This window comes from Amphiura filiformis, chromosome 5 (assembly GCF_039555335.1).
Source record: "Amphiura filiformis chromosome 5, Afil_fr2py, whole genome shotgun sequence".
Lineage (NCBI taxonomy): Eukaryota > Metazoa > Echinodermata > Ophiuroidea > Amphilepidida > Amphiuridae > Amphiura > Amphiura filiformis.
In genome coordinates, this window is record NC_092632.1 from 26,093,324 (window position 1) to 26,120,356 (window position 27,033).

Below are 27,033 nucleotides of genomic sequence, written 5' to 3' on the forward strand. Positions count from 1 at the left end.
GCCAACGTGTTGTGTCCTTGGGCAAGGCACTTTATCCTCATTGCCTACTGGGGGGATGTGGTTGGGTTGGATTGGATGTTTGTATAGTTGTTTGTTTCAATGTTGCAATATTGGCGCTGATTAAGCTGCTGCCTGCAAATTGCATTGTGTCTGTTTAGGTGGTAGGTGTGTTTAATGTACAATTCTAGCAATTTGACCTGCGGGTCATGATTAGAGTTTGAAATAAAAACCTTCCTTTTTTTTTTTTTTTAAATGCTGCTATATTAAAAAGTACGAGGTATTTCATCAAAATGCTATAATTGATAGCTGAATCAACATCATGTCCTCCCAATACTATAAAAGTACTGTCATGTGATCATTAATAAGGACTCTGTGGCTATTTTTGTGAGCCGATTAAAGATGCAGTTGCGCGAAGTCAATCAAAGCAACATGAAAATCGCATATTTAACCACTTTCTTTACAGTAATTGACGGTCTTAGCTACCAGGGCATGGCCACCAATCCTCTGTATGCAGATATCGGCTCTCCTCAACATGGCATTCACACCATGTCTTATGAGAGACATCCTGCCTGGGGATGTCAACTTATGCAATTATGTGTCTCTGGAGTTCACCAAGGTCTGGAAGAAGACTTGTGTAAACCTTTGAGATAGCCCCACCAGAAGAAATCCAGAGGTGTAAGATCAGGAGATCTTAGGGGCCATTCCACTGCAAGGAGTTCCATTGCATGTTGTCCAAAATTGTGATTTTCATGTTATTTTAATTGATTTCGGCCAACTGCATTTTTACACGGCTCACAAAAATAGTCAGAGTCCTTATTAATGGTCACACGCCAGTGATTTTACAGTTGTGGGAGGACAAGATGTTGTTTCAGCTAGCAACTAAATTATTTTGACCAAATACCTCATACATTTTAATCTAATGGCATTTTTCAAACTGTATACTTTATTTTGATACTCCCTGTACATCCACTTACATTGTCAAGGATGAATTGTTTGAGCAAATACAAGGTTGAGAAACTTTTGAAGTTATCCTGAGTCAGAGAAACTACATCACTGAAATAGAAAGATAATAATAATAATAATATTAAATTATGAATTTTCTACCAGGGTGGATATACAGTAAGCCAAAAAGAATTAAGGTACCAGTTATGTTCACCCCTTATATCCTACACAAAGATAGGAATGTTATAATTCGAACCAGTGGCTAATAGCTGCATCTTTTAGCTCAAATTTAAGACCTCATTTGTTGAAATTGTTCAAGAAATAAAGACACAGCGATCCAAAAACCCAAGGAAGATGCCCATCTCAAATTTGCAGTTTGCTCCCTATCATGTCCTATTGATTTGTATACAAAGTGTTCGCGAACAAGAGAACTAATGCTGTGCTTCTATTGATTAGCACGTTAAAACTAGCGTCGTCGTGCTTTCCTTGATTAGAACACAAAAGTGCAACTTTTGATGTTGTTTCTTCATTAGGTTTTAGATCACTGTTTCTTTAATTCTCAACCAATTTCAACAAATAAGGTCTTAAATCAGAGCTAAAGAGTACAGGTATTGGCTGTTTGTTTTAATTTTGACATATTTGTCTTTATTTAGGATATACAGGTGTGAACACAACTGGTACCTTAATTTTTTGGCTTACTGTAGTATACATGTTTTAATTTTGACATATTTGTCTTTATTTAGGATATACAGGTGTGAAAACAACTGGTACCTTAATTTTTGGCTTAGTAGTATACAAATATTGAATGTTTATGACTACAATGGTAAGAATATTTTCATGAGGTGAAATATGGATTGTTCCATTCAATGAGGCTTTGCTGAGTTGAATGGAACATTTCATATTTCACCAAATGAAAACATTCTTTCCATTGAATGAATAAAAACATTCAATATTTGTTTTATATAACTCATATAAAAAGTCTTTTTCTTCCACTTAATTTTATAAATTACCAGGAAAACAAAATAAATTAAAACAATATTACAAACTGTATTATTTTAGAAGTGACACCCACAGCTATAATTGGCGAGTCGACGTGGTTGCTATACACTCGCATCTATCAGTGTTGCCATGGTAGCTGCGCGTGAGTGCAATGGAAAATGGACTATTGTACTTGCACAGAGTGCAATAGTCTTTTTCTATAACTAGCAAAAAATACTCAACAGTAATTGATCAATCAAATGATAAGAACCTTTTACATCATTGTAACCCCAAAGGAAACCACCATTTGACACTGGTTCTGTATTACAAGATCAATTTCATAAATCTTTGTTGTTTATGCATAATGATAATCAAAATTATTTCAAATTTTTTTTCCCTCAGACCATTTAAAGTTTAGCAATTTTTATCAATTAAAATGCATGTCATTTTTTCAATTAGTATTATTACTATTCAACTTATAAAAGAAACCTTTTTGCAAGCCTCTTTCTTATATGTATGTGTACGTGACCAATGGCACTGCACCACCATGCCGCACTATAAATCACTGCACGCCAGCCAAAAAGTATAGATTGTTGAATATTTTCCACTTAAAGAGGCATTGTTAGATTTCATACAATCTGCACCCTCAACTTTGGTCAAAGTCTGCTTTTATACATTATCAGCTGAAATAGTTAAGCTTATATCAGCGTCTTTTGGGTAAAACTTTATCATTTTCAAATAAAAAGTCTGGATCCAGACATTTATTCCACAACATAGTTATTATTAAAGCTAAGGCAATGTTATCTGATTTGATTTGATTGCAAATCTCTCAGAGCTCCTTTAATACATTGTAATCAGGGTGGTAATGGATAGTGCCTGCAGGTTTCCTGCAACAATGTATAATGGTAAAAGCTTTGGTTAACTTTTTTAAATATTACAGCTATATTTGGATATTGTTACAAAGAAAAGAACCTTTAATACAATATTGTTAAACAAGATGCATTTGGCTAAAAGTGCCAACAGTTATATTCAGTGACATTTAAATTTTGATAAAATATATACATTATGGGTTAACAAAAACTCTGAAACTGCAACTTTTAAGTAAAATATATGCCGTTTCAAAATCTAACTGCCACTTGGAATTCACAATTTAGAAGATATGTTTGTGTAACTAAGCATAAGAATCAAAAACTGTGATATTAACTTCAAAGAGTAAACTGTAAGGAACAGGTATGTCAACTTGATCTTATATGTTTTGACACAATTCATTAAATTCAGGTGCATTACATGGTGACGGATCTGCACTTTACGGTAAAATCTATAGTGACGGATGTAGGATTTCAAAAAAATTGTGAAATCCATACTGGGATTCCATAGTGACGGATAACTTTGGCAATCTATTACATATGTGAGATGTATGATTTTACACCATTTTAACATTTTGAAAATAACTTTCAAAGGTCTACTTTTAATAGACACATGAATTGCTGAACATTAATGGCAAGTTTATAATCTATGCCCAATACAATTCACCTACTCAACATTTTCCTGATTCCTATTTTTGATGAATTTGTTATCGACATCCGTCACTATGTAATGCACCCCAGGTTTGAAATTCGTCACTATGTAATACACCTGACGAGATGTCTGTTAATTGAGGTATTCCATTTAAAATCCATACAACCCCTGAAAATGATTTCACTGCATGCCGTTTGAATTCCAGTTGCGGCTTATATGCAATCTAACTTTTTGCTGGTTGAATGTTAAATTACTGTTAATTTTTTTTTTAATTAATGAAATTTGGTTGGATTTTGCACAATTTGGCCTAAAATCTAACATTTTTTTGGAATTCCAAACTTTTCCACACCTTTTCCTATTTTTATGCAAAAAATGGTTGGAAAATTTTAACTGTTGAATTTAGTTGTAATTCCAAAATCTTCAAGGGGATTGTGGTTTTTAAACAGAATAGCCCATTTATCACATCCCAGATAAGTTGCACATTCAACGAAGAAAACTGCTATTTCATCCCAGCGCCAACAATGCATACATGTATTAGCTCGCCGATCATGTTATTATCATGAATATTGGTGTAGCTTCACACAGCTTTGACAAACAAACTTAAGACGAATAGTGATATGCACACAGTTTATACGTCACTGATTCAGTAATACACATGCAAGTAATTAATTTGGCCACCACTGACCACTCGATCGGTAAACTCTAAATAAAACCAGAGAGTGTCACTGTGGATCGAGCAAGTCACACATTATGGCTTTAATGACATTGGTATAGTCTTGTCTGTCAAAATGTTTTTGTGCATTCCGAAACAAATTCATCCGGCTTTTACTCTGATTAAGATTTCCTCAGCTGTGTTGGTATCCATTTTCAAATTAACGCCTGACTTCAAAAGACATTTTGTGATCCACAGCATCATCCCCTACTTTTCTCAAAAAGTTATACTACAGGAAAGCTCTGGCTACATAATGTTTAAGTACAAACAATTTCTTGCAGATTAATTCATTTAGCAAAAATATTGTGATATTTGAATTACGTTCTGGTTTTCCATGGAACAAAATTACAACACATTGTCTATAATGGAGCAGTGTAATACACCTAATCATGCATAACTCGCAAACGCAAAATCCTATGGAATGGAATTTTGGGAATAAGCTTTTTCATAGACATCTACTGAAAAATGTCATAAAAAGGGGATACTACACTCTAAATTTTAAGGATTTAAAATAAATCCCAAGGGATTGTGATTTATAGGGACCAATCTTGCAGATTTAAAAATAAATCTTTAAGATTTAAAATTCAAATCTATAAGATTAATTGAATACATGAATACAAAAGCCACCTAAGTCCATGGGAAGTGATTTTGAGAGAAAAACCTGTGTATCATTTTAATTCCTTAAGTTAGATTTACCTGGTCAATATGGTAAGTTTTACGTGCAAATGAGTGGATTAACCTGTATTAGGTATGACGATTAGCATTTCAGGGACTTCGTGGGGTTCATTTTAAATTTTGGACTTAGGTGGTTGTTTGAATCATATACAAAGACAACAATGTTAGAATGAGATTACCACTAGTAAGATAATACAAAATAAAGCGCACAGGTATGTATAATGTTGATAAGCATTCTGCCATGTAATATAAACCACACACTTTCCTTTATTAAACCCATTTTTTTTTTCAAAAGTCACTCTCTAGCAATGAATGTGATACAAGTGGACTTTTATACATACTGGATTTTAATCAATGTGTTACAAGACTCAAATCATGGAATTGGGTGATTCTTTCATACATGCTATTTTTCACATGCTCGATAGACACAGAGGATGAATTTGAGTTGTTCTTTCATACATATGACAGGCCTATGTAAAGGAACACTTTCCCATGCTTAACTCAATTTGGTTTAAGTATGGACTTAGGTGGCTTTTGTATTCATATATTCAATTCTAAAATCTAAAATTGATTGGTCCCTAATTACAACCTTAAGGATTTATTTTTAAATCCTTGTAATTTAGAGTGTAGGATCACGAAATACTCCTTTAAGATTTTATAAGACTTTATAATTATCGATGCTTTCAATTTAGTGAATTGCTATTGTGATTGTTGTGCTGTTGCAAAGTTTGTAATCAACTTTGTTTCTCCTTTGTGCATTTGTAAGCTAACCAATTTACTTCCTCTGATCAAGCTATCTAGCTGTTTTTCATATCTTTCACTGGAATAGTGACATTGTTCTTAAAGCAACATCATCTCTGCAATCTAGAGATCTGTTATCAATAACATTTCCCCATCAATATTAATTCCTTTTCTTTCGAGATTTGCTTCTTTGGACACCTCTTCTAATGCTGATGTGAAAGTGTTTAGTGATAGTGTGTCTCCCTGCCTCACTCCTCTTTCTATCTCCACCTCTTTTGAGACATCATTATCATTCTGTAAAATTATGTATTCTGGCTGTTGCATATAAATATGTGTATAGGTCTTCTAAGATGTAGATGTGCATATCCTTTATTTATTCCCTATCTTTTTTAAGGCATCAACAAAAATCATAATTCAAAAGGTTGCAATTTCAATGACAACTTGGGCTGATCATCATTCTGGCAAAACTGGCAATTTGGGCATTTGCATTTCTTTCCTACAAGCATGTCTGGGGGCACTTACATTCAAGTTGTATATCACCTGTGTACAAAAATAAGTAACAAGGATCTATTTTCATGGTGAGGCACAATAGGTGAGTATCTCATTTTAGGGTATCAAAAACAGCAAAAATGGGGGAAAATGGTACTTTATTTGCACAGATGTTACTCCAAAGGGGTAGCTAAACTTGGCACCAAGATACCAGCAAAATTAGTTGAAATGAAGGTAAAATTCTGGGTGAAATTGTATTCAAAAACTCCTCAAAACTTGGTTTTCCTTCATACCTCTTCACTGATTAATTGCTATCAGATGTTTTATGTATGTTCCGATTGTGACTCATGACAGTAAAATATTTGCATAGTACTTGCTTTGGGTCCATTTACCTAGGATCTGTGATTTTACACTAATAAAAAATATTTGCTTTGGATACTTTTTGAAAGTCCTTGTAAGCGGGTGATATACATCTTGAAATACAACTGCCTCTCTCCGGAAAGCATGTACCCAAAAATGGGTGGCCTGAAAACCAAAATGCATTTTAATTTTTTTAAATTTAATGTTTAGAGTCAGGATTTATGGTAATATTATGGCTGAAATCATAAATCTTTATTGTCAAATTTGTGCATACTAGATTACCTATAAAATTTGAAGTTTAAGGAAAATTCTAGATGATTTTCATAGGATTTATCGATTTCATATTGCTTGTAAAACAACAAAAAATGAGAAAAAAAAATCAATTTGACAATTTTGTTTTGCAGTTCGTAAAATGAATGCAATTTGCATAGCTGCAAGCGCATCACCACTCCAGAGTTTTTATTGAACAATCTGACCAACTCCCTAATTCTTAAAAGATTGATCAATTGTTTCAATTAATTCATTTTAATTAACTTATTCTTTGTTGTCTCCCCGTCTTTCCTCTGTTCCTGTGTTAGCTCACATCCCTTTTCTCCCTCTTTCCTGTACCACTCTTTTATCTATCCCTCTGGCTCTAGTACTTCTTCCCCATCAACTACTAACAAATATGTGAATGTGAAAACATGAAATATAAATTGTTTTTAAAATGTCAGTACAATAGTAGGTCTTATGGCAAAAAAATTAACAGCTATAAATTTTTATTTTTGCCATAATATGTTCACAAAACTTGATGGTCACCCATGTTTCCCGGATTGTCAAATAATATCGCCAATCCATGGCACCCATGCACTCTCCTTGTTCATTTTGATATTCCTGTGTTTATTCAGGGAAGTGCTGGCACTTTCCTGGTTTAATCTACCCAGTTTCGTTACTCACATGATCAATTTTGTTTCAGATGTGTGACCTACAAGAAACCAACCTGTATTTTTTTAGCCTAACAACAACATTTAACTAACTTTTGCCCTTCAGCAAGTGTTTTTGCTGCAACAATGTACCCTTTTAGACTAAACTGCCCTAAAATGTGTAAAACCAAGTTCAGAAAAACTACCCTTTGTTAACCAATGGCTGTATTTGAAAATTAATGGGCGTAACACACCTAATCATGAAAGAAAATACATTCCTTTTCAATGGCTGTATTTGAAAATTAATGTGCGTAACACACCTAATCATGAAAGAAAAAAATATTCCTTTTCACATTTTTGGTCATGTATTTCTATATTGCATACCTGAGCGGATCCTCATGGAAGTGTAATACAGGGATCTTGTGGGGTTGGTATTTACTAACTTTAAATCACCAACTTTTTTTTACAAAATATTATAGGTGCTATTTAACCAATTGTTTCTGGGTGGAAACTACTAATCTAAAACCTTAATATTTAACAACTTCTTGGAGTATGATGATTCAAATGGACAACAGCTATGTACTATAGATACATCAAACTTCAGTTACCAAACTGCATACCATAATATGACTGAAGATCTATAGAAGTAATTTGCCAGAGAGTGAAGAACAAACCTTCAGAATTGTTTCCTTGAATTTAGAAACATGTTCACTTCAAACCTATTCAGCTTTATGCTGCGAATCTCTACCATATTTGGAGCAATTCTATTTCATGGCTATGGAACTTGTATTGCTGAGTTGTTTGTGGAAAAACTGTGGTCATCATCATCTAAATGTAATTATAGCACCACTGAAGAGGGCAACGAAAGGATGGTATTTTTCCAAGGCAGCCCCCAACACACCTGCAATCTACGTGTGGACGTGTCTTCAGAACCTAAAAGCATCCTGCAAGTACACATATCCAGTTATGCAAATGACACTAATGATGATCCCTTTTTCCTTCTTGTTGAACGTGAGGAATCTTCAAAAGAATGCCATAATAAGTATGTGGTACTGCCTAAGCAAGCTGATGAATGTGTAGCTACATTTGCATCTCCAAAACTACTGATTTATCTGCAGGGTGGAGCAAATATCTGGATTAGACATTCGCATATATAGCAACTGAATGGCTAAATTGTCCTGAATTTGAACAGAGTAACATGGTGCCAATATCAGATGAGGTTGGCCATTGTATTAAGGTAATGGGATATGAAAGAAAGATCGATTGCTTTGAGGAAACTATAACTGGTAATTGCAGAATTGATTTTCAATCTATCTGTACTAATGTTGCACTAAATGCTATTCTACGTTACAGAGAAGTGTTGTTGTATAATTGCTCACACGATGTAAAAAATATGAATAGAGGCTCAGAAATAATGATGTTGGTATTTCCTCTTGAGATAACTGATATAAACATGACAAATAATAACATTGTAGGGATTGAGACAGATACATTCTTGGGTTTGCCCAATCTTGTGTCTGTCCACTTGGAAAGAAACAGGTTGGCTACAATTCAAGCAGGTGTATTCAGAGGTTTGACTGTCATAAAAGAGTTACTGCTAAGTCATAACTATTTAACAATCCTTGAATTTGATGTGTTCTATCATCTTCATAATTTGATTCAATTAGATATTTCCAACAACATGCTGAGATTATTGCCATTTCAGTTGTTCCATGATCTGCCAAAATTATCCTACCTGATTCTTTCCGACAACCAAATAGTAGAGCTACTCATAGGCACGTTTCACAATTTACACAATCTGAATTCCTTGCAGCTTTCCCACAATATGTTGGAAAGCTTGCCTGCCCGATTGTTTCTGGATCTAGAAAAACTGTACTACCTGTCACTATCTCACAATGCTCTAGCAACATTGATACCAAGTGTATTTGAAGGTCTCATTAACCTATTCATATTAGATCTTTCTCAAAACAAGTTGACAACTTTGTCATCCAATTTGTTTCTACATTTAGACAACCTAAACATGCTAAATCTTTCCTACAACAGTTTGACCACTTTAAGATATGACTGTTTTACCGGTCTTGAGATGCTTTTCTACTTAAATATTAATGAGAATATTTTGTCAATACTACCAGAAGAGTTGTTTCATAATTTGAGCAGTCTAAACTGGCTTTTCCTTAATGGAAATCACATTACCAACTTGTCAGCAGGAATGTTTATGAATTTGGTTGAATTGAAGCAACTGTTTTTAAATGGAAACAATTTAACTTTAATCCCAGTTGAGTTATTGCAAAATCTAAGTAACCTATATGATATTTCCATCAATTACAATAGGCTCAACACATTAAATGCAGGTGTTTTCAGAGGGTTGATTAGTCTGCAAAGCTTGGAACTCGACTACAATTATATAAGTTCATTGCCATTTGGACTGTTTCAAAATTTACAAGTTTTGCACACACTTCATCTTGGTCATAATAAGCTGGCTGAATTGGAAGCTGATATCTTTGATGATTTGCACAATTTAAAGAACCTATATCTCCATAACAACATGCTGACTTCACTGCCTGGTGGGATATTTCAGAATTTACAAACTCTTGAACACTTGAAGTTGGATTTTAACTCTTTGACCATTTTAGCAGATAGTATTTTTTCAGGTTTGAAGAAACTAGTTGACTTGCGATTTCACAATAATAAAATAAGTTTGTTAAGTTATGGAGTATTTACAGATCTGACAAGTCTTTTATATCTATCTGCACGTTTCAATCATTTGACAGCTATAGATGAATATGCATTTCAGAATTTAAGTCAGCTCAAGAGTCTATTTCTCAATAACAATAACTTAACAACTCTAAATCATAGTATGTTTCAAAACCTACCAAGTTTAATTCTGCTAACTTTAGAAAGCATCATGCTACACCACATACCGACCAAATTATTTAGCAACTTGACTGCTTTAATATTTCTAACTTTGCATGAGAATCAGTTGATACAACTTAGTGACGAATTTGTAGGTTTGAGTAAATTAGAACTGATTTATCTCAATAATAACCACCTTATGTATCTTGATCGAGATACATTTAGAGACAATGTAAATCTCAGATATATTGACTTAGCTTACAACAGGTTACAAGAATGCCATCCCAATTTGGAGACTCTTGCCTCTCTCAATGCTCTCATGTTACGAGGTAACGCATTGACACTAGTCAATCAAGAGAGCTTCACTACTCTGAAGAGTAATTCTCAACTGTTTGTAAGTCAACATGAGATATGTGAATGTTACGTATCTGATAATATCACCTGCAATGCAGCAAATAAACGATCACCATACCTCACTTGCAATAGGCTCTTATCAGATAGACTATTGATGATTCTTATGTGGCTCATTGGCATTAATGCACTTAGTGTTAATGTATTTGTTCTTATCTGGAAATGCACAAAGAAACAAAACAGTCAAGTGCAGAATTTGTTTCTTATAAACCTTGCCGCTTCTGACTTATTGATGGGTATCTATATGTTGATCATTGCATCAGCAGATCTCTATTATGGTGACAGCTTCCCCATGCAATCTGAACGCTGGCGATCTGGCACTTTGTGCAGAATTGCAGGAGCATTGTCTATCACATCTTCAGAGGCATCTGTGCTCTTCATCACATTGATAAGCATTGATCGATTTATCAGTATCAGATTTCCATATTCAACCAGAAAAATGAATCGGAAAATCGCTAAGTTGCTGATAGCATTGACATGGTTGTTTTCTTTAGTATTAGGAGTTATACCATCTATTCTGAGTGGGGTGAATTTTAAATTTTATGATAACTCACATGTATGCATTGGTCTGCCGCTCACTTTGAACAAAATGTATACAAGTGAAGAAAGTATCATCAAAGAAGAGATGAAAATCCTAGATCAAGAATTTTACATGCATAATGTGTTTTTCACAACACACTCTATGGGCATTATTCCTGGTCAGTTCTTTTCTTCTGCAGTTTTTCTTGGCTTCAACTGTGTTTGCTATTTGCTGATATTATGCTGTTATGTGGAGATAGTCAAAGCTGTGAAGAAATCTGCTAAACAATCTGGTCGGACGAGGGACATGCAAGAACAAATCAAGTTAACCTTGAAAGTTACGGCCATAGTGGCTACGGATTTCACTTGCTGGTTTCCGATAATTCTACTCGGCATTTTGGTCCAAACGAGGGCGCTAACATTACCTCCATCCATCTACGCTTGGTTAGTGATCTTTGTTTTACCAATTAATTCAGCTATTAATCCATATCTATACACAATTGCTGAAATTGTATCAAGTTTTATCAAAAAAAGAGCTGAAAGAAGCGGCGAAGGGCAGTTTGCTCCAGTGGCGTAGCCAAGGAATGTGACACCTCCCCTCGATGCTGGTTGCTGGAATTTATTAAAAAAATTTTAGGCCTTTTCTTGAAGAGGTTTGATTGTATATAGACTTCAAAAAATCTGAGATATGTGCTTCTGTTAAGAGTCATTTTTGAGTAGAATTTGAGACTTCATACTATTCATTTGAATCATATCTTTCATGTTGCATTCAAGTGAAATTCATGTCATGATGATTTTGGTTGAATTTGGCACTTAAATTCTGTAAATGCTCAGAGCCTGTGAGGCATGCACTTTACCAGTTACCACTTCTAGAATCTGTGGATTTACTTATGATTCACACATTGATTGTCTAATTAAGAATTCTTAACTTTTATTCCTCACTAAAACAAGTTTACACCCCTCCTTAAAATGATCCACTCTCAATGCAATCATGTAAAGAGCCTATGTACAGTTTTGACTTTTCATACACTCTTTGATAGCGAGAACCAATCAGAGCATGCATTGATTGTGTATATTGTGCACTCCGCGTACTACGCGCAGTGTTTCGCGCGCGTTCATGTCGCATAGGATTGATTCATTTGTCGGGCAGGTTGATGCATTTATATTTCTTTCTATTTGCGAACATATTTAGTGATAATTCGTTATAAAAACAGAAAAATCACACATTTTTCTTTGTTCTCGTGTATGAAATAGGTTAATAAACGCGTATTACTTGTTGCTTGAGGAATTAGACAAAATAATGCACTTGCGCTGATACGTCTAATGCACTCCCCCTCGGGGCTCGTGCATTAGACGCATCAACATCAGCGCATACTTGTTCATTAACCTATTAGTGTTTCATTTGGTCAAACTATTGGCAGCTGAATCCATCATCCATTTGAAGGGGCTTCATGTTCTGTTTTCTATCTTACATAAGTTGCCTAAATGTTGAGCTGTATTATTCCAGCAGTTTTGATATGAGAAGCAAAAATATGTATAACAATGCCCTCATAGGATAGTACATAGGGCATACACTTTCAGTGTGATTACCACAATTCACCACATTTTTGTTCGCATCATGTAAATGAAAAGTGTAGTTATAGTCTGCATATATCTACCTCCAGTCACCGGCACTAGCTTTAAAGTTCTGCGTGTTCTATATTAGCTTTGCGTTACTTGGTGTGTGTACATACTTTTACACACACAATCATAGTGGCGTGTATGTACATGCAAGAAACAACACTAAAGCTAATGCAGCACACCTTAACTTCAAAACTAGTGCTGGTGACTGGAGGTAGACATATGGACTATAGGTATCTTGCATACACAGTCTGAGTAAGTCACCTACCTTTGTACAAGGAGAGCTACACTTGATGTGCAGGGATCTTGTATCAGTTGTGGTCGTCCCTCTAGATCACCATGGAGTTTTTCTGCATCCATGCCAGTGAGCGGTGGGTGTAGCATGTTGATGAATTTTGGTAGTGATAATATCAGTGATGTGTCCCTGCATATGAGCAAAACTTTATGTGAGACAGATACATGTATGTTGCCAAAATTTGAATTTTTCAGGTCATAAGTATTGGGTGAGAAAAAAACTAACTATAATGAAAGACAAAGATAAAAGACTAGTTTGCGTCTGACGTCACTGTCAATCAAACTCTCTACGATCCTTGATTGGCTAATAGCGCGTATAAGGAAGGTCGATTCATCTGGCTGGTGCCGATCGGAGAAAAGGAATAGCAGTGAATGGCGAGTATGGCAAAAATTACGTACTTTTACAAGGCGAAAAGCAGCTTTTCTAGGCATTATGGACATGGTGCCTTCGGTTAAGAAAGTTTCCTACTATAAAGACCTAACTTTTGAGATGGTTTGCATGTCGAAAGGGGCAAAATTAACAATAAGGCGCCCGCTTATAAATCCGAGTTCAGCAAGTCATCATCACGACACTTGTAAACAAACCGTGCTCGGAGTTTGATTGACAGATGACGTCAGACGCAAACTAGTCTTTTTATCTTTGTCTTTCATTATACACTAAAGCGTGATATTTTTCTGTTCAGACCAGTTTTGCAGCTTCTTATATTTGCGATTACAAACACTTTACATATATTAAAGCCTATGGGGACAAAACATTTTTGCTGGCTTTTTTAAATTCTTGGTTCTGAAATCAACTGTGAAAAGCACAAAAATTAAAACCTTGCACAAATGTTGGAGTTCTTTGCTTGTTTGGTAATTTGAGAAACAGAAACTATTTAATGAGATGGACAAAATTCTTCTTATATAGATATCATACAAGCCAAATAGTTAGCACTATTTCTGGGCTGAAAAACAGTGTTTACACTGAGTTTTGTTACCCAGGCAAAAGAAGTTTTAATAAATTTTAATAAATATTTCAAGGAAGTTGAGTATTTCCTCCCTAATTACTCAGGCATGAGAATGATCATCGATTAACCTTAAGTGTTTGAAAACAGCCTGAGAAGGTGTGTGGAATTAGGCTAAGGCCAAAAACAGGCTGAAATTAAATGAAAGTGTGGAAATTTGGACAACAAAAAAGCCTGAATTCTGAATTAAAAGCAATCCTGGTGAGGAATATTACCAATTTACTGACCTCACTAGACACCCATTGACTGCTACTTCTGGTTTACCCTTCACAACTAGTAAGATTTCATACTGAAATTGCATGTTAACCTCAATAACCCAGGCTCTGAAAATCAAGTAGAATTAAATGGTATTAGAATATTAACTATTTCAGTATCTTGGATATTAACCCCCAAGGGGGCCACTCAAGTTTCATAGTGTACACATGCTTAACCAAAACAAACAAACAAACAAACAAATAAAAAACAGGTCCTTTTCAGAGAATGAACATAAATAGCATTAAGGGATGAAAATGCCTGTTTTCTAGAAAAAGGCTGTTTTACGGTATAATTCGAGGTCATTTTAGTGTACCTATGGTGTTTTTAAAAGTTTGTGTTGTTTGATTTGCATCAAGACCATCACCATCACCCAAACATTATAAATGTTAGAAAATGATAAAAAACATGTAACAAGCGGTTCAGTTTAGCAAAAACCTGTAAAGGTGGTATCTTTCAGATAAAATCATGCCAAGGGGTAAATTTTAGATACAATCCTGTTTAGGGGTACTTTTTTTTTAGCTTGCGCAATATATTCTTGTATTAAGGCAAAAAAAAAAGTTGTTTGCTTGCCCTCGTCCGACCGACCGTCTCGGCAGTCCCGACCGTAGAACTTTTTTTTTTTTGAAAAAGGGTTTTTTGCGATTTTCCCAAAATGGCATGTATTTTTCGCCTGAAAAACCAATGATTTAAAAGAAACGTTGTAAAATACCATATCCTGCATGTTTACGTGTCCGGCTGTACCTGACTGTCGGGTTCCGCAATTTCAGTATACCACCTCAGCGCCTAAGCTCTAATACAATTTGCTATCCACCTGCACATTTCGGACGGCGCATCTAGGGATGAGTTTATTTACAGGCAAAATATAACCATGCATATCGTGCAAGAATGGATACAATATAGCAGATGTTAAAATATGGTAAAAGTAGATAAAATTTGAAAACAGTTGTACCAGATATTCATTTCTTGTTTATAAATATTTAGATTCATGATATTTGTTCGTATCGACTAGGAAGTAACATTGCACTATTTTTTTCAACATGTTTGTTGAGGCTACTTTTATTAAGAGCACAAATCGCTCGGTATAAATATGATTTCACTTTAAACATGGCGGACACAACACGAGTAGCGCTAGCTGTACAGGTGAAGCAAGGGGCCGAACACGCTGATTAATATGATAGTTTTGAAAAGCAGAAAACACTACATGTAGGAGAATTGTACACTTCATTAAACGTAGGCCTACATGTAGAAGAGCTACAATTGTTTAAGGTGCAAGTGGCGAGCACAGATGCTGGACCATGGCGTGATGTTGCTGCTACGGAAATGCTTGAACCATTAATTGCATTCGCCGATTCGGTATTCGCCATGTCTGTTTCTGGAAAAAAAAAAAAAAAAACTTTTCCCGACCGACCGACCCAATTGTTAAAATCCATTCGAGGGCAAGCAAACAATTTTTTTTTTTTTGGCCTAACTCAAAGCCATTCAATTATAATATAGGGCGCACAACTTATAAGTTCCCCCTAATGCTTTTTGAAATAAATCGAAAATTATTTAACGAAATGTAAAATTGTAAAAAGTTATGAGTAGCCTTATTTGTTTTACAAATCTGGGCCAATTTGTAGTGTCACACATCATTGCGTTTGGTCACAATGGTTCATTATGTAAAAAAGAGGGAGTTTTAAAAGTTGCACTGAGTCCATAAGAGTCAATTGTCAAACAATACAGTATGTTAGGCCTGTCCATGTGTTTGTAATGGAAATAAAACTTAAAGTCTAGATGTTTAGTAGGGGATGTGTCCTCCTGCACTGTTGACAAGTGCATTGCAACGTCGCCAAGATGCTGTTTGTTAAATTCGGACCCGTTGCTGGTCCATGTTGTTCCATACATGTTGGTTTGCTCGGGTTAGCTCTTGCAGTGTTGTGTTTTCATTGGTAAGGTGGTCAACCTCATTTTTAACATATCCCTTCCATCTCAGCCATTTATCATTAGAAAGAAAAAGAATTTAACACCTGCTTAGCTTTTGAATAAGAAGAAGAAGAATACCAAAGATTAAGTTTCTTTTACAAACACATGAATATCCCTGGCCTACTGTATTGTTTGAGAATTGAGTCCTATGGACCCAGATGCAACTTTTAACACTGTTTAAAACGGTCTCTTTTTTTCACATAATGAACCATTGTGACTGAACGCAATGACGTGTGATGCTGAAATTTGGTCCACATGTGTAAACAAATAAGGCTACCCATATCTTTTTACAGGTTTGCTTTTCGTCAAATATTTTTTCGATTTATTTAAAAAAGTATTTAGGGGGGAACTTATAAGTTGTGGACCCTATATAAATATCTATTTGAGAAGTGTAGACCTGTGCATGTTTATTGTAAGTTTGTGTTAGTATAGATCATACACTGTATAGCAACATTAAGGGGGGTACTACACCCCTGCCCAATTTCGTGCCTATTTTTGCATTTTTTCTCAAAAATTATAGCGCATTGGGGACAAGTAAGATATGTATATTATAGGGGCAAGGACTGCAACTACTGCACTGGAAATTTTATTTCAGCACAGACAACACTTGTGGAGTTACAGTCAAAAATGAGGGAAAACCAATATTTGATCAATAAATCAATAACTACTTGCGTTGAGTTACTGAATTATCAGTACAGTAGTTGTAGTCCTTGCCCCTATAATATACATATCTTACTTGTCACCAATGTGCTATAATTTTTGAGAAAAATGCAATAGGCACAAATTTGGCCAGAGGTGTAGTACCCCCTTAAGTGAATTCTATTTCAGTATAATATTCCTATTAAAACTCACTCTACAACCTACCCAGTGTTTGAATTCCATGTTATTGACTGAGAATGTAGATGCTGATCTCTCTTTCTCCTCTTCAGCAGTAGAGTTGGTATCTGACCTCGCTTCTTCATATTTTGGGTGACAATTCTGGATGGCTGAAAAACATAAAAACAGTAAAAAAAAAAACATTAAGTAAATATCAAATCACCAAGCATAGAAACTATGGGATCATTATTTACAATGGTGATACACAGGGTCTCCAGGACCAACTGGGAGGAGTGCCTTCAAAACTTTTTGTATGGAGATGTGCCACACCTGAGACTTTAAGATGCTTGCTTTCTCTATACCTGTTTTTGCAACCCATCAATATAATAATTTTTCACCAAAAGCACCCAAATAGCACAAAAATTTGTCCAAATTGCCCAAAGCGCCCCATTGGGTGCATTAGTCTTCACTGAATACCCACCCAATGATATACCAAAATCGCTGCAAAGGTACCCCAGAACTGTAGCACATCCTTATACACCTTTAAACCAGGGAGAACCCTCTGTGGATCAACTGCTCACGCAAAACACTAGTGAGGATGCAAAATCATATTGATTTTGGCAAACACTGACCTACTTCATGTTAACATACAAACCCTAGTTACTGACCGTTCCTTAAAACTTTTTGAAAATGGGAACTTTTTCACTGACCACTGTTTTGAAAGAATATGTGTGTGTGTGGGAGGGGTGTTAAATTTGGAGTAACTTTGCCAGGAAAAAGAGTTTAATATAGTCCTATCATTGAAAGTCCTATAATAAATGGTGACATGCAGGTTGTTTGTGCCATTAGCCTACCCTCTTGGCTAAGTTGGGACCCAAAAGGTGGTATGGGATACTGTGTAAAAACGCTACCATTTCGAGGGAATATCTGCTAGAGGATGGTAACATATTGAGCTTAAGTGATCCCTGGGTTTTGTTCCTATCAAAAGAACTTTAAGGTATTGTGGCAACACTTCTTAGCCATTAATCATGTGAAACTCTGTGGCCAAAATACATTGTTTCAAACATGATGAAAACAAATATTTATTCCAAAATTAGACTGCCCTCTTCTGAAGATCATTAAAGCATCCAGTTTATCTTGACTTTGAAGCAAATAATTATTTCCAATGATACTCACACCGTCCAATAATAGTGTGATATAAACTCTTACCTTAGATGGTTGTTGGGCTTTACTCTGGATTTCATCTGCACTGGCATGCTGTGGATCCACAACCCAGACTTGGAATACCCACACCTTATGAGCAGTAGTGCCATTAGATCTAAGTTGAAAACAAGCATGCCATGAAAAACACTAAGCTAGGGAAGGAGGCAACTTAGGGGTGATATGAAAAACATACCCTCAGAATGTATGCCCAGAATATGTTCACCCAGGGTCAGTTTGTGTTGTTGACAATGCCCTGGTAAACATTAGGGGTCTTTTGGTGACACATGAGAAAAACCACCATTCCATGGAATGTATTAATTTTATTTGCTTTAGATTTGATGGGTGCTTTCAGATTGGTTATTTTCACTATTACCGTAAACCACCTGGGTATAAGCCCACCTTGGCTATAAGCCCACCCCTGTTTTTCAAAACATTCTGGGAACAAGGGTGCACTCAGGTATAAGCCCAGTACTAAATTTTGGCCAAGTTCTTAAATCGAATCAATGCTTTGCTCTCATATTTAAGAACAAATATAAAAGATATTTTACACTTATAATTAAAAGAAATAATTGACACAGATGATACAAATTACTGGTACATTGGGCATATACAAATGGGGATGATTGTTCTTAAATTCAAGCACTAGCCCTTCCCCGGTTATAAGCCCACCCCTATTTTTGAAGTGAAATCTGCCATCTAGGGGGGTGGGCTTATACCCAAGTGGTTACGGTATATAATACTGGTACAGTCACTGTACCTTCAATCATATTCAATTGGTCCAAAACTTTACTATCATGGAAGAAAGTCCAGTTTTAGAAGCAGAAAGGAACCAGGGAACCCGAAAAAAACCCTGCAGCAGGGGAGTATGGACTGGAAAGCGAATAGGTTGGGGTCAGTCCTGTTACTTCAATGGTGCAAAGCAAGGACAGAACCACTACAGATTCAGTCATATAATATGAAAGGACATGTCTATGCTGTGTTACTTCTGATTTTCTTCAAATACCCTCAAATTAAAATGTTATATCAAGAACATCAATTATATTCTAAATTTACGTGTTGTAAGAAAATACTTAAAATGGTGTACAAATGTCAAAAACATCTCAATACAAAGCATATATAGACCAGAAGAACTTAACTTCCCCCATACAAGTCACTTATATCTTTTGCCATGGGAGGGGGTAGTAAAATGGACACAACTTTAAAAGTATTAGGAGTAGAACCCCTGTGTTTTATTATTGTATTTCTTACTTTTTTCTCCTTCATATGACATCACTGGGGGGGGGGGGGAAGGGGTTATACCCTTCATGGCATTTCAAGATATTCCCATTTAAGATCAAAAAGTTAGTCAGTAAGTTAGTAAGTAAGTAACGCACACTTCTATAGGGTGTGCCGGCAGCCCACCAAAAATATATAGTTATTGGGGTTGTGGAGAGAAATTTGAAAGCTTTAGAAACTATAACTTAAACCAAGCATAGCTGAATTTTCCCTGTGTGTATAATATCACATACACTTTTATAATAACACATCATAAGTTGAATGGCCTTCCAACAGATATATTCTTACACTTTCGTGGGAAGTACTGAAAATGCCTATATATTAAATCTCAATAACAAAGTAAAAACAAATAGTGATGAGCAACTGATGTCAAATAAAAGTCAACTGATGCCAAATAAAAGTCAACTGGTGTCAAATGCCTATGTCAAGTAAGAGACCATATGAACAAAGTACGGTAATATCAGTGGTTTCACTCTAATTGAATGATAATTATTTTTAGTCTGGAGACTGAAAAAGAAATTTGCCCTTTGCACGAGAGGGTGCAAATTTTAAACTATTCATGATAACATAGGATTAGTGAATAGATAGTTGCAGCAAGGTTTTTACTTGAAGTTGAATGAAGAAGGGAAGCAAAGAAAATTTGGCTGAATAAGCGGGATTCGAACCGGTGACCTCTGGATTATGAGAGCGATGCTCTCTTTGCTCCACTTCTTCGTTTAAATAATATTACCGGCTTAGTTTCTCTGTATGTATTGTTTACAATAAGATTTTCACTTGTTACAACTATTAGGCCATATGAAATAAATCTTTTTGTTCTTGTCTCCTGACTCCCCTCCTGCTTCAATTTATTGGATTGGTCAAGATTTTTTTTTTTAGATTTTTCAAAAAATGTAAGACTTTGGAATGCTTTAGGAAAATATTTATTTTACACAGATAAGTTTATTAGAGAACAATGATCACTTTCAAGTCTTTTTGTACTAGGAAGTTTATCCCTCAGAATCTCACATTTAAAAAAAAATAATTTGTGTGTTTGCTCGGTAGTCATAAACAGTCCTCATCCCATCTACAGCCTGCACATGGAATGCACTCCGCCTCACATTCCAGGAATTGTAAAACGAGCCAGCTTCAATAAAAATCCCATCCCTTTAAAAAGAATGAACTGGGGTAAGGTTATTCACAGTGAATAATATCATATTTCTTTTATAAAATGGTCAAAATAATTTGAAGTGCAAAGGTCAACACACATGTACTGTAAGTCTTTTTGCACAAGCAACCATACAAAATAAAGGTAAAGGAGACGATCCTGTATAAACAGTGATCGGAGTGCCCACCTCTCTTTCATAGGCGATTGGGCCAGACTCCTCCATGTAATGTTGCTATAGGGGGATCGCTACACCTCCTCTACAGCAAGTCTGTTACCTTCCCAGCATTTAAGAATGTCGGTACCCATTTAAACACCTGGGTGGAGAGGAGTAATCGAAATAAAGTGCCTTACTCAAGGGCACAACACGATGGCGTCACCGGGGCTCGAACCCGCAACCTTCCGATTATGAGTCAGTGCCCGTTCCGCTAGACCACCGCGTTCCGCTAGGCCACCGTTGCACAAGCAACCATAATGATTTTTTTAAATCAAGTAATTGCTCTTGGCCTTTTTCAAATAAGTTATATTCAGACTCAAAATTAATGGAATAAAATGAAAAATAAAAAGTACAAGTTCTTTCCATTGTGTTTTTGTTACTACCCATATTTTCCCCCATCAACACTACTGCCGAGAAGGTTAAAGATGGCATTGTTTTCGTATCTATGTCCCTTGATGTTGTAATAACATCCGCGAAATAAAAGGCACCCACAACTTCTTTGTGTATTTTATAGGCCTAAAACTTTCTGAAACTGTTAGCAAAATTTAGGCAACTTTGTGTGAAATATTTTTAGTAAAGTTTAGGTGTGCAAATTTCTGGAAATTACATGCACAAGAGATCATAAATAAACTACATTAGAGAACAACCATAATACAAAAAACAGGAATTATAAGCAAAATGAAATTCAAAGGCACTCCCTAGAAATGGTATGAAAACATAAAATAAAGTTTGGATTACAATTAGGACTGATCAACATTTATGTGGGGGGGGGGGAGAATGACACAATTTGTTTTTAGAAAAATGGCACCTAGTCTTATAAACCTTTGTGCTTGCAATTGCTCCACAGCGACATCCTCAATTTTTGGAATTAATTGGCAACCTCTGTAGATTAAATTCACACTTCCACTCTCCCCATCCTTCGGAGGGGATGTTAAGCCATTGATCCTGTGTGCAGAGAGCCATACCTGTACATGTATCTCACAGCCAGTTTTGAAAAGAGTAGGGTGTTAACCTCTGAATTTTCCCAACCTGTCCCAGTGTTCAAATGGACCTCAATGGAAATTAGCTTCAATAGAGGCTTTCTTGGGTTATCCAGGGTTGTCAAAAACCAGAACAAATCAAATCAAAATGAAGTTGTTGATGAAAATAAAATAAAATCAATCAGTGTTCAAAGAAATTATGACACTTTTTTTCCAGCTAAACCAGCCAACATCACCTAAAGTTCTTACCTCTGATTTAATGTAGCAATAATATACCAATTATAGCACAGTGGACTTTCACGAACTTGAATAAATTGAGTTTCCTGTCAAATGAAATTGAAAAAATAAAAATAAAATTAGCAACCATAATAATGTAAATTACTTTCACCCACTTGTTTTGAAGCAAGTTTAAGTGGTGTACATTTAAACAATTCAAAAGGAAGTGGTGTAGGTGTTTTTCATCAACTGCACTTCAAATAATGGGCTATTCCAGATGAAATCCATATACCCCCTATGAAAGACATAAACTTAATCTCTGACACAGGGAGTATGAATTTCAAATGGGGTTACCTGAATGGGTGGCTCCATTTAAAATTTGCATTCCGTGTGTGGGAGATTAGGTAATATCTTCCATGGGTGTGTATGGATTGCAAGCAAACAAATATAACGATAATGAATATCTTTTCTCAAATTGAAATTAGTTTGCTTGTTTTTGAGCTATTCAGGGAATCAGTAGTGTCATTGACATTGTGCTAAGTTAAGTTGAACACATTTTTTATTTTTTTATTATTTTACTTGCTTGCTGATAGAACAATCTAGTCTTGTGTGAAGATTAATTGCAGTAAATCAATACTGATAATCGGGTTTTGATTGAGCAACTTCAATCAAAACCAAAATTGTCATTGGCGTAATAAGCCCTGGGTTTTGTTGAAAAGGGTTTCATTGTCCTGTAGATCAATAAAAGGTGGTGCCATGCGTGTTGTGACATCAGTCCGACACCTGTTGTGCATTCATGCCCTGTGTCGAGTCGCGTGCCAGTAGCCAATCATAGGCAGTGGTTCTGGAGGCGTGGCTGTTTTCACAGAAATTGTTGCCGGGAAAATTCATAAGCTGTTTCGATACCATCCGAAGAGGTCAGGAAAATTTTAAAATCTTTTGATGTAAAAAGATAAACTTAACATTGAAGGAAGCTTACGGCACGTCACCAAGTGTGTTGGAGACAGAAACTGGAAATAATGATTGGGATATCGTGTATTAATTTCGCAAAATCAAGAAGGATATAACTCGTAAAATATTGCGAACCGCAATAGAACTTGAACTTCCGACGGTATCCATCGTGTACAAAAACTACAATAACAATGGGTCGTGAAAGATGTACGAAAATCAATGTTCTTCACATTCGCTATGGACGTAAAAAAGTGATGTTGTAAAATCGACATTTATTCATGGTGATTGACTAAACAGTGCCGTGACTTCGGGTATTAACAAGTTGACAATCTAGTATTTGTCATCGTGAATTTGGCGTATCGTCAGCGGAGAAGTGAGAAGAGAAGGCCCCGGGCCCGGCCCCGGGAGAAGGCGCCATCTTGTATTTAAGACGAGGGCGAGATTGGACAACTTCAATCACTGACGGGCTGATACTTGGAAAACAAGGGTGAGAAAATTATAGTAGTCATGATTATGAAGAAGAGGCGGAATTTGATGGGAATTTGATGTGTTGATATAATTAATTTAAGCTGTTAAGTGGGTCTGTATACATTAATCAAAAGCCCCGGGTAAAAACTGACTTCATACTTAGCCGCGGCGAATAATTGTTTATTAAATCCAGTCACTGAATCAATATTTACTAAAATCCAGGTTGAGATCACGTGATCGCTTATTTTATGAATGAAACAGGCAGGCGGAAACAGGCATAGAATCTCTGTCACGATTATAATTTGAGGTTGCTTAGGTTTAATGTACCGTAATAAAATTTAATCAATACATTTGACTATCGAGCTATAGTAGTTACATAATTCACCAAATTAGGGGCAAATAACGACCAAAATATTGACGTTGGTTTTGACGACACGCGTTGAGATGAGTTTGTTGTTGTCACAAAACTTCCGGGTTGCGTTTCTAGATTTTCGTGTGTTCATTCCCAAATTGTAAAACAAAAATTGTTATTTCATCCGTAGTGGGGGTTTTCGTTACTTGTTATATTTGATACATTGTTTTTCTAACAAATAAGGAAAATTTATAAAAAATTTCACGATTTTCAGCGAGTTAAATTATCACAAAACAATTTACTTTAGACATTGCATTAAAAACACAGCTAGATCGCGTTCATGCAAGCAGTTTGATGTTTGTCCTCCAACACATGGCAGGACTCTTACAGTAAGGCGGGCTTACGTAAATGTGTGTAACGTAGTATTGAATACCTTGGTCTGATTGGCTGTTCAAGGTCATTAAAAATAAATACTTGAATATAGATCGTGGGGTTTATAAGAAAAAAAAAAAAATAATAATAAAAATAATAATAATGAAAAAAAAAAAATATATAGATGAATAAAAAAAATAGAAAAATAATATTAGCCATAAATAAATAATGATTGAAAAAAAAAAAAAAAACCTGGTGGTCTATCAACATCATCAGAGGTTAAATAGGCTAAGATTTTTGGATTTCAGAACTGTAAGTCAAAAAATTTATGGAAAAAGTCATCACATGTCAGGTGAAGGATTTTCAGGAAATATGGCAATATAGAACACAATGGATAGATACAATTTCTTATGGTCAAAATATATAAGGCAAGATCAATGGAATTGCAAAAAACTTGGTTAAATAAAAGAAAAAATTAATAAAAATATAGGTTATCAAAGGCCATCGAAAGGCAAATATATAGCTAAAGTTAAATGACATTTTAAGAAGCATGCAGTTTCTTGTCTTCAAGGCGAATCCAAGGTCAAATAAATATACAGATAAAGATCATGAGAGTTATTTAATTGATAAATTAATAATGTTGTTTCAAGGTAGCCACAGGTAAATAAGAAAATGTGGTTGGAGGGTCATGGAAATTGTTAAAGATGGGAAACAATAAGGGTAATTAAAACGTGCCAAGGTCAGAATGGGGTCAGACTAGCCTTTCAACAAATCTTTGCCCAGGGGTGGGAGTAAGGCGGTTTGCACTCTTTTTAATGTCGCGGGTGTTTTAAATGGGCGTGTAATGTGAACCTATAAGATAGCTAGCATATTCTATGACTATTGCAAGGCTAGATGGGGGGTCACCTGATGATCAAATAAATATTTCTATAATATCAATGAATGTCAAAAAAGTGTTGGAGGCCATGAAAGGTGGTGAAAGGGTGCAATAATGAAGGTCAATTGAGATCATTGGGATGGCAAATTAAGAAACTTTGGGAACTCATGAGTTTGGGGTATAGGGCCTATCGCAAGTTAATAATTCATAAGGTAAATTTAGGTTGCAAGTTTAATTGGAAGCAGGAAGTAATGAAGCAACCAAACATGTAAAAATGGAAGGAAAAATGCAATGAGAATTCGTAATGGGTTGGGAAAAGACAGCAGTGACAAAACACTTTTTCTCCTTTTAATAATAATACTTTTTAGTAACAACAGGACCTCCTACATTGTTTCCTAATAGGAATAAAATAACTTTGTTTTCATTCATTCATTCATGTCATTCATTCATGTCATTCATATTTCATTTTGCTAAATCACCAATCAATAATACAATGTACAAATGTAATTCAATAATGATATATAATGTTTACATGTGCATGTATGGCGAGTTGGTTCCCTTTCTGTCTTTGTTTTTTCTAATTTATTTCAGACTACGGACAATTAATGCTGGTGATTAGAAATGGAGGCTTGTCATGTGCGGGAACTTGTAATTAATAGTGGCTTGAAACTGGTGCAAGACTGTATAAGAATGCAGGGAAGGTGATACATTGAACATTTTGTTATCGGAAGCTATCAGATTCAACACCTAGTATCTGAGTCAACTCATGGCTATGATAAGTTGGAAGTATCAGTATCTTTGTTACGAACCATTGATCAAAATGAGCACAACACAAAGCCTATGGCATATCAAAATTGGGAACAGACGTATGAACCTAAATTACAACAATGGTTACTATGTGCTCTACGACAGCGAATTACAATGGATGACGAGAACGACTGACAACAATGGCCAGGGCTATGTAAGATCCAAGAAGAGAAACACATGAATTGTTACAGTGCTGATGTAAAGTGATGTTACAAACAATGGATATTATACATTGTAGGCGACTAAAGCAATTGCATAGGAAAAATAAAAAGATACAGTCGATATAACGATATTGGCATTTGACAATTTATCAAACAATAAAGCGATAACCGAAATAAAACTTATTGCAGTATAGAAGATATCACTCTTGAGAAGTCGCCACACTTCAAAAAGCAGCAATGTCAATTGATGCATTGGTACATGTATAATCAACACCTAAAACTCTGTCATAGGTGGCAATTATAAGAAGAAAATAGTGATTGAACAATGAACATTGAATAATTAAATATTGATAGCAGAAATGCATGAAGTGATTTAAAGGCCACAATTGAGTACTACTGCACCACTTTAATAATGAAGAGGGTAATCATGTAAATGGCCCAGATATTTGCTAGCCTATTCTACAGGTTATAATGAACACAAATATGTGAAAAATGGTGTATATATGTAAGGTAATAGGACACATAAAAAGCATAATTCTTCACCTTAATAAAGGCTCAAAATGTCCAGGTAAAGGGGTGCAAAATGCATGTCAAATATTGCTATGGACAGCAAAGTGGAGTGCCATTTAACACAATACTTCATATTGTTAGATAAAATAATAGGGGGGTTAGGCAAGTCCCTAGATTAGGTCCTTGGTTGGCATTGTTTCTTTTGCTTTTTACCATTTTGTCCAATACAGTAAGCCAAAAAATTAAGGTACCAGTTACGTTCACCCCTGTATATCCTAAACAAAGGCATACATGTCATAATTGGAACCAACAGCCAATAGCTGCATCTTTCAGCTCAAATTTAAGACCTCGTTCGTTGACATTGTCCAAGAAATAAAGACACCACGATCCAAAAACCCAAGGAAGATGCAAATTTAAAAGCTGCAGTTTGCCACGATGCATGCCCTATTGAT

The 27,033-nt window shown here is 35.4% G+C and overlaps 1 protein-coding gene across 1 annotated transcript in view; it reads right to left on the bottom strand.

The window, feature by feature from the left end:
• The window catches only part of LOC140152094 (cation channel sperm-associated auxiliary subunit epsilon-like), a 75,816-nt gene that overhangs the window by 28,015 nt on the left and 20,768 nt on the right, over window positions 1-27,033 (bottom strand). Inside the window, exons 5-10 of the mRNA XM_072174392.1 lie at window positions 22,117-22,190; window positions 18,261-18,369; window positions 17,100-17,221; window positions 14,246-14,341; window positions 12,989-13,144; window positions 975-1,053 (exon numbers count right to left, since the gene is read on the bottom strand). Coding sequence (XP_072030493.1) covers window positions 975-1,053; window positions 12,989-13,144; window positions 14,246-14,341; window positions 17,100-17,221; window positions 18,261-18,369; window positions 22,117-22,190 — 636 coding nt within the window. The remainder of the gene's footprint in view (window positions 1-974; window positions 1,054-12,988; window positions 13,145-14,245; window positions 14,342-17,099; window positions 17,222-18,260; window positions 18,370-22,116; window positions 22,191-27,033) is intronic.